Consider the following 9,865-nt stretch of genomic DNA (forward strand, 5'->3'; position numbering starts at 1 on the left):
TGATAATCTGTATGTACGTAGCTGGGTATGGTAACACCGGAACAATCGCTCCTATCTCAAATTGATAATTATTGTTTGTGCCTTAGCATAATACTGACTCTCGCTCCTATGCTATGATGTACACCCGATACTTAATCGATTTTTATTGCGTGATCAGAAATGTCGGTAAGGGTTATCTCCTCTTGATAATGTTAATTATTCTATCTATTTTGTTTTTCTTTCAAAATACTGCACATGCGCAATATACATTGCAGTAGTCTCATACTAACAATATTATCAACGTCAACATGGGAGAGTTAAGTAGGGACCATGAGGAACCTACAAATTTTACCTCGCAAGATCGTCAAGCAAATTGTGTCCTTCCCTTCTATTCAGTTTTTTTCCCATGCAAATTTGATTATATTGAAAAACTTACCAGAACCTTTGAAAAGTCCTTCAATTTCTCCTATACAATGACGATGTGTCACCTTTGAAGTGACTAAAACTGACCATGTTGATAAAATATCCATGTACTACATGGAACCAGACATAATAGTCTCAACATCATCCACTTAACTGGATCTTTACTTACAATAACCAGCAGGGACAGCTTACAACTAAGTCATAACAAAAGGTTTTCAAGAGGTTGATAAAAACCATCAGTTTTCAAGGTTAACAACAGGAAAAAAATACTTGTGCGATACGTGTCCGACATGTTCAATGCTTGTTAGTCCCCCACCGGAATCCGGGGGGGGACTATAGGTTTGCGTTGTGTCCGTCCGTCTGTCCGTCCCTCCGTCCGTCTGTCCGTCCGTCCGTCTGTCCGTCCGTCCGTCTGTCCGTCCGTCCTTCCGCACACTATTTGTCCGGGCTCTATCTCCCATACTATAAGACACTGGAACTTCATACTTAGTGTGTGGGTTCCCTGTGGGAAGGCGGTGTGTCGCATACAAAAAGCGGGTCACTGTGACCTATATTTTGACCTCTGACCTACATTAAAGAAAAAGCTTGTCCGGGCTCTATCTCCTACACTATAAAGCACTAGAACTTAATACTTAGTAGTATTGTTCTCTGTGGGAAGGCAGTGTGTCGCGTACAAAAACCGGGTCAATGTGACCTATATTTTGCTATTTTTTGACCTCTGACCTACATTAAAGTAAAAGTTTGTCCGGGCTCTATCTCCTACACTATAAAGGACTAGAACTTAATACTTGGTAGTATGGTTCCTTGTGGGAAGGCGGTGTGTCGCGTACCAAAACCGGGTCAATGTGACCTTTATTTTGCTATATTTTGACCTCTGACCTACATTAAAGTAAAAGTTTGTCCGGGCTCTATCTCCTACACTATAAAGGACTAGAACTTAATACTTGGTAGTATGGTTCCTTGTGGGAAGGCGGTGTGTCGCGTACCAAAACCGGGTCACTGTGACCTTTATTTTGCTATATTTTGACCTCTGACCTACATTAAAGTAAAAGTTTGTCCGGGCTCTATCTCCTACACTATACATTTTGTAAAGGACTAGAACTTAATACTTGGTAGTATGGTTCCTTGTGGGAAGGCGGTGTGTCGCGTACAAAAACCGGGTCACTGTGACCTATATTTTGACCTCTGACCTACATTAAAGAAAAAGCTTGTCCGGGCTCTATCTCCTACACTATAAAGCACTAGAACTTAATACTTGGTAGTATGGTTCCCCGTGGGAAGGCGGTGTGTCGCGTACCAAAACCGGGTCACTGTGACCTATATTTTGACCTCTGACCTACATTAAAGAAAGAAAAATTTGTCCAGGTTCTATCTCCTACACTATTAAGGATTAGAACTTTATACTTGGTAGTATAGTTCCCTGTGGGAAGGCGGTGTGTCGCGTACCAAAACTGGGTCACTGTGACCTTTATTTTGCTATATTTTGACCTCTGACCTACATTTAAGTAAAAGCTATTGTAAAACTGCATGTTGATCCAACAAAGCCCCTTAAAGGCACAATATATGTGAAATTTGACGACATGAATATAGGTTGTCAGGCTAAGAAAGCTAGTCCATTCAAAGACCTTGTTCCAATCAAAGCAGTGACTGCTGCATTCTTCCTTACACAAAAAGCAAAATCCATCCAGATGGAAAGGACACAATTTCCTGGAACACTAGCTTGGGGTATCACTGTGCACAAGTCACAAGGAAGTACCTTTGAGACTATGATTGCTGATATGGAAACTCCAGCAAATGTCAAATCCACAATGCCTGGCCAAATCTATACGATGTTAAGTAGAGCAAAGACAAGGAAAGGCTTGAAAGTCTGTGCCTTCCATCCATCAAAAATACATGTCAACTCTTTAGCATTAGAAGAAATGAAACGCCTCCAAACCAATTGCAGTCTTCCTCTGGACACTGATCACAGTTTATCTACAGACACTGGTACATACAACATAGCATATCTTAATGTTAGATCATTAAGAAGTCACTATGAAGATCTATTAAACGAAAAAGAAATAAATAGCGCAAGCATTGTGTGTCTGGTAGAGACAAAAGTGAAAAACTACAACAATTTTCCCCTACATGATATGGAGTGCATATCTATACCAAGCAAACATGGATGTGTCATCTACTCTGCAATTCCCATCCAAACCATATTGGAAATCAACATACCACAAATAGAAGCAGTTGGAATCATCACTGGCAATTTGCTGCTTGGATGCATATATATACCTCCTAACACATCTTATAACCATTTAAATTCAGCTATATTACAGTTATTCAAGCTATGCACAACACAAGCAAAGTTACATAAGTGTACAAACATTCTTGTTGTTGGAGATTTCAACATGGACTTTGCAAAAATGGACAGCCTTCAAAAATCTTGTAAACTTCACCAACTACTGACCACGCCTACCCATTGCCTTGGAGGAATTCTTGACTTGGTCTTCTCATCCAAATTATTCCCAGTGACAAACAAACCTGTGTTCTTCTCAGATCACCATTTAATCAATATACAGTACTGTTGAATTCAATGTAAGCATAACAAACAACATCTTGTTATTATTATTACAATTTCATGTCTATTGCAGTAAAACCTGTCTATAAAGGATACCCAATAGAAAAACTAAAGGTGTCCTTCATAGACTTGTGTCCTTTATATAGAGATCATTTATAGAGTATACCTACAGTGTACATGTATTTAGTGAGAATGGGATGGTTCCTGTATAGAAGCGGGTCTCTGTAAACTACATCTTCACCTTTCAATACATGACCTTATTGCATCTCGAGATTCACACTCATTGCTATTGGATCTCGAGATAACAACCCGGTGGGGGACTGTAATTCGTTGAATTATCTTGTTGATTTATCTTATAGTTTAGTTGTCACCAAATAGTTACATCAATTTGAGAATGCAACTTATCCCAATAAATTTTGACCTTTTTATGGGATTTGTATGAAGACGCTTACTCTTCAGAACACCTGGACTCGTTATTTTGTCGATTATGCATCCATCAAATTTAAACAGACTCCGTTTGCCTCCATCCATCAACATTCAGTTTAAGTTTTGGTGCAGGCTCCTTCAGTCGGATTCAGATAATGTTAAGCTTTATTGTCCAAATTTTTTGCAATGTTCTACATTTTATATGTATATGATGATATAGACTCAATTTGTGGACACATGGTTCAATTAAGACAATACTTTTCCTGAAACGAGAGCCCACCATTAAATGATCTTGATGGTCCTATGTAACAGATTCTTAAAGAATGATCCAAGTTAAGACTTTTCTGAAGTCAATAAATTTCAATTGTCGAATTCCAAGATTTTCTATTCTCGATCAGTCCCGAAATTAGATGGCTGGAACTAGAGTAACCTAAATGTGGTGTTGGTAAAATTATCTTAAGAAATAGTGATAGCAAGTGTTGTTTCTAGACAGGCGACAGGCTTAAATACCCCCTCCCCCGATCACGTATTTTATCAATTAAAAGGTACCATAATGAGGAAATATATCCTTTTAAGATGAACATATATATAGTCATACACTTATTTAATCTTGTAAGCACATCTGTATCAGCCAGGTCACCAAATTTTTTTCCAGAAAATATGATAGCTGTAATAAATTCCAAGTCTTTTAGAATAACCCAATCCTCAACTGCTAGACTGCCTATAGAGACTCCATTTCCGATTTTAATTTAAACTTTTTCCCGAAATAAGTCAACTTTAGTGCACTACTTTGTTATATTCATTAGCAAATATTGAGGTCAAATACAGTGGTGGTTGGAATGAGAGACAGGAAAAGATATCTTAGTAAGTAAATAACCTCTTAGGGCTATTCCATTAAAATATCTACCTGACCCCAGGACTCCACATTACTTCTATACATGGTTGGATTACCTTCCTATTACTTGTATGTAATTGATTTAATAAATTCTATAGGTGGTACCCCTTTAACAAAACCTGGAGTCCTGGGGTAGGGTAGATGTTTACTGGAAAAGCCCTGAACAAGTCCTGATTAAATGTAATTTCTTGAAATACAGAACAAACAAGACATATTCCCGATTGGCATCACATTTATTTACAGTAAAATAGGTCTCTACTGCACCATGGCTGCGGCTGTTGCAGATTCGCTGCAAAGAGAAACAAAAACACACATTAGTTCAGTTTGAAGCTAAAAAGCGGACATCAAATATCAGGAAAGGTTTATTAGCACAATATACTGTAAATGTACAGAATTTTATTTTAGCGCTTTTTGTTCTAGACGAGTTCTGCTAAATTATGATTTTGCTAATTGCAGATTCTATAGACTGTTTCTATAATAAATATTGTTTCCACACCAATTCATCAATCACTAATCTGTTGAAATTTGGAAATGCACTAAAATTCAAGTGCACTAAATATAGTACATTTACAGTAAAGAGAGAGAGTATTTCTTTGGAAGGCATACTTCTATTTAATATGTATCTGTTCTTAAAATATTTACAAGATACAAAAGTTGTGAATACACCTTCATAATTAGGTGATACGGAAACCTTCTCTTTACTTATTTGACCAAATTATCATATAATTTTATCTGATCAAATCAGCAATGGTTTTATTTTAATACCAGTTTAGGGTGAAATTTCTACTTACTATTTCCAGTTGGGTGCTAGAACCCTTTTCCTCTTGTAGTACCTTGCCAGACGGTGGATTCTGCTTTCCACAAGGATAAGACGGAATTTGGCATCTCTGTCCTGAAACCAAAACGGAAGAACTTTGTTAACACTACAGGAAAAACAACAAATATGCACAAATTCTCTAATACTGTATTTACATCAACATCTACTTAATTGTACATTCTCTATCTATACTAATCAATGAGAAAGCTAAATAGAGTCAAGATTCTAAAATCAATGTGTCCTTTTAATGTTTGGAAAAGAGGATGAAACTAAATCTGAAGAATTAGAGCACACTAAATTGCTGTCAGTATGATAGATACATGTCGGCAGGTATAGAAAATATCATTCTTACTTGAAACTTAAATGGTGGGTGCGCCACCATTTAAGTTTCAAGTAAGAATGATATTTTCTATACCTGCCGACATGTATCTATCATACTGACAGCAATTAAGTGTGCTCTAATTCTTCAGTCTCTATAATATGTTACAACAAGTGATGAAGACAAAACTACCAATGATATTGGAAATATTCACCAATTACTTCCTCAGAAATTGTGATTACAAACTTCATCTCTCATAGATGGCTGTCTTGTCAACCAATTTGTTGTCTGATCAAGTCTCAAAATTGATCACGCAAAACTAGGTAACAAGGGAAATCTAAATGAACTTTGAGAAAGATCCATTATGTACTTTGTGAGATATTGTGATAACAACCTTCAACTGTCAAAACTCAGATCTACTGCCTGATGGGTATTTAGTTTTCCAATGGGTCTCAAAATGTAAGATGTAAAATTAGGGACAAAGAAGAACCTACATGGAATTGGAGAAAGATCCATCAAGTTCTTTCCAAGAAATAGCAATGATTTTAATATCTTCTGTCAAAATTCAAAACGGTGACCTGCTCGCCATTTTGCTTTCTGATCAGTTACTTATGCACAACTTGGGACCAAGGGGAACCTAGACATGGAGAAAGATCCATTTAGCAGTTTCGAAGAAATAGCAGTACCAAATTTAGACTGGTCAAAATTCTCAAAATCGCAAATTGTGGGCCATTTTGTTTTCCTATCAGTCTAAAATTTAACTTTAACAAATCTATGGACAAAATTGAACCTACAACATGGAATTTGAGAAAGAGCCATTTTGTACTCTAGGAGAAATATAAGAAGGATTGTTTACAGACAGATGATGGTCAACCTACAATTGCCTACAGATGAAGGGCAATTTGAATGACCCACCATCTGATGACAGTGGACTAATAAAGTTGAAATGCTTGATGCATTATAAACTTGGATATGCTTCAGTTCAACCTCAGATGGCCCACTGCACTTCAGCTTCAGCATGAGTTGCCATGGCAACTTTTGTTTACAACATGACACCACATGTGAAATGCTGTAATTAGCAAGGCAGATCATCACTGGTAACTTCCAAGTATTTTCAATTTATACTGATGTACTGCATGACTTACAATCAATCTAAATAACAATTATTTGCTATGATGGATCATGGTTAGACCTTCTAGTTTTAAAATAGCCTACCCCATTGTTTAGTTATAACATAAATCATTGAGTTTCCTACTTGATAAATATTGTCTGTAAGTTTGGGACAGGATCAGTTACCTTCCTGTTGCGTTCCATATGTTTACGGATGTTCACAGCCTTCTTGATGAGATGGTACAGATCCTCGGGGATATCTGCAGCCAGACCTTTGGCCTTCAGGATACGCAGAATCTTGTTCCCAGTTACAAATCGTACTTGTGCAACTCCATGGGAATCCCTAAGGATGACACCTACAAAACAGGTTGTACAAAATGAGGATTCGTGTTAATCTAGGTTATTTAAAAGCAGTTTATGGGGATATTTTTCCTGTCATTGCTAACAAAAACTTCAATCTTTAAAACATAAACAATAAGCATAATGAAATATATTGAAGTTTCAATTAAAAGTCTGAATTCTGTAAATTTGTTATTTTTTATCTGGCCTGCAGAATACAAAAAGAAGAGTGTTTGAAGTTCTTTTATAAACTTAGCACGAGAAGACAGGGCAAATCTGTAAAAATATCATAAAAATCAGAATCACATCCAAAATGAGGGGAATTGACAGTGCAGCTTAGTATATTATGTACCTACCAATCTGGGATGGGGTGAGCCCCTTCTTTGCCAGTTTAAAGATTTGTTCCTGCACATCATCTGATGTCAGCTTCAGCCACTGAAATTTAAATAATGGACTTTCTATCAATAATATCAACTATATCAAATTAAGTCATTCCTCAATAGATGACTATAATATAATCAAATCCCGGGATTTTATTTCATAAAGTAGGGAATTAAGCCTCATGGAAATATAACACCACACTTACTGTTGGGACTGATCGTCTGTAGGGAAGAGCCGACTGGGAAATACCCTTTCTGAAAAAGTAAAACGGATCAAATAAGCCACGTTTATTATTAAATTGGTATATATTATATGTATATAGTTATTCTTGACCTCTTTGCCTCCATACAACATAATGTTATTAGGAATAAGATGGGTTTGAAAAATGAATGCCAAGCATGAACGTATAAAGCACAACTCTTGAGAAGCATCATATCAAAATGCTGTTCTTGAAAGCAAAACAAGTCATGAAAACTTAATGCTGTTACAGACAAGATAATGAACAAAACTGAACTATACCATTTTATTTGAAACAACTTCCAGGAAACTATGGTAGACATAAGAATGTTACAAGATCCTCTAGCTATAACCCAAATATATTTAGAGCAATCTAACAGATGATAATCTAGGAATACCAGTGAACAAGGAAAACAAGCACAGGTACATTTATACATATATATATATTACTTGTATCATCTTATAATTCATCCTGGTTGGACATTAAGTCATTATAGTAATTCTGCTTAAAAGTGCCATTCCAATTATTGTTTAATATATTGATACCGGGTATATTACAAACACACCATTCAGTTGCCAAATTTGAAACTACAGAAACTCAAGTTAGCTGTTATGAAAACATAATTAATGTATTAGTTTCTGACATATTTCTTAATGACAGTGAAAGGCTAATAACACTAAACACTGCCGATCACATTCACCCACGTGGGAGAAGTTCGCTCAACTACGCCATCATAGCAATGTGTTTTTTTGCTTAATGAAGATTTTTTCAGAATATCACCCTGTGAAATTCCGTCATTGAACATGTAAATGATCAGGGGAACTCAAATTCAATGTGTATGTTATGATAGAAATGTGTTTTATTTCTGTGAGAAGCATACCCGGGATTGTGCATACGACCCATGATGGCAGCGTGATGAGAAAGGCCCGGATGACGGAAGTGCCGACCGATGCGACCTCTTACACGTTCTAAAGAGGGGAGGTAATTATATCTCTGTCTTGGTTACTTGCACAGTCTCAAGTCGTTCCATCCCACACGTTCCTTATCTTGATTACTCGTATATTTCTCGTATTGGTAGGCCTATTGATAAAAAGAGGTTTTATGAATTAAAATTGGTGATGCACTGGTAAGCTTTTTAGGAGTAATGATAACGCTTGTACATTTTTTTATCATCAATATATTACTGTATATAGTCATTTGAACATTTTTTTTTTCGTTGATGAAAATATGTTTATTAATGATATTTTGTTTTATAAGCTATGGTGAATTATGCCGGTTTATGCGCAAGTATTCTTTTTTACTTTAATATTGTTATTATTACAATTTACGGTTGGATTTGCCCTGTCCGGGGCTGTAAGAACCAGCTGTGCCGAAAAGCAATACAAAACGAAAGTTCTAAGTTTAAAGCCACAGTACTGAAACGAAGTACATGTAGATTTAATTGGCATATCGTCTGATGAACCATATTCATTCAAAGCCTAAACAAATTATTCAATGTCTCTTTATGAAATTGAGTTTACATTTTAAGTATATTGTTAATGTTCTGCGTGAGGTAAAGCATGACTGATTTGACTCTATCACTGATGTTCATTTCAAGCTAATTTTAAAAATATATTTAATGTGTTGTTTATATATTAACATTATTTCATTAAATGACCATGCAGAGTTGCTGATAGGATGTTAAACAATACACACAGGATATTAATGTCTTTAGATTTTAAAACATTTGTGTTACCTTTGAAATATTTAATATATTTTCATATTACCTATAGTTAGGTCACTGGTGGTTGTTAGATGTACATATACACATGGACTGGATTTTAGCTAAATTTACTGTGTACCACTATAGTTAGTTAAATTATAGTAGGTCTAATAGAGTGTATATGTTTCTATAAATACTACACAGAATGCAGACGCCTGTGTTATACACTATATATACTACCAAATATTAAGGTGTGTGGTTCGACACTGTCGGATTGTTTTCTCGGGAAGCTGATCATGAGAAAAGAGCGTCTGTTATGTCATATCTAGTCTGTGATGTCATATCTAGTCTGTGATGTCATATCTAGTCTGTGATGTCGTATCTAGTCTGTGATGTCATATCTAGTCTGTGATGTCATATCTAGTCTGTGATGTCATATATAGTCTGTGATGTCATATATCTAGTCTGTGATGTCATATCTAGTCTGTGATGTCATATCTAGTCTGTGATGTCGTATCTAGGATGTCATATCTAGTCTGTGATGTCATATCTAGTCTGTGATGTCGTATCTAGTCTGTGATGTCGTATCTAGTCTGTGATGTCATATCTAGTCTGTGATGTCATATCTAGTCTGTGATGTCATATCTAGTCTGTGATGTCATATCTAGTCTGT

The 9,865-nt window shown here is 36.0% G+C and overlaps 1 protein-coding gene across 1 annotated transcript; it reads right to left on the reverse strand.

The window, feature by feature from the left end:
• Positions 1-4,500: 4,500 nt before the first annotated feature.
• On the reverse strand, positions 4,501-8,565 carry LOC117336367 (40S ribosomal protein S13). The gene is made up of 6 exons (XM_033896872.1): positions 8,371-8,565; positions 7,458-7,506; positions 7,228-7,306; positions 6,719-6,888; positions 5,078-5,178; positions 4,501-4,575 (listed from the first exon to the last, which is right to left on the reverse strand). Exons 1-6 carry the CDS (start codon positions 8,391-8,393, stop codon positions 4,542-4,544), a joined length of 456 nt encoding a protein of 151 aa, XP_033752763.1. The 5' UTR covers positions 8,394-8,565; the 3' UTR covers positions 4,501-4,541.
• Between the last annotated feature and the right edge of the window lie 1,300 nt (positions 8,566-9,865).

The sequence above is a fragment of the Pecten maximus genome, chromosome 10 (assembly GCF_902652985.1).
Source record: "Pecten maximus chromosome 10, xPecMax1.1, whole genome shotgun sequence".
NCBI lineage: Eukaryota > Metazoa > Mollusca > Bivalvia > Pectinida > Pectinidae > Pecten > Pecten maximus.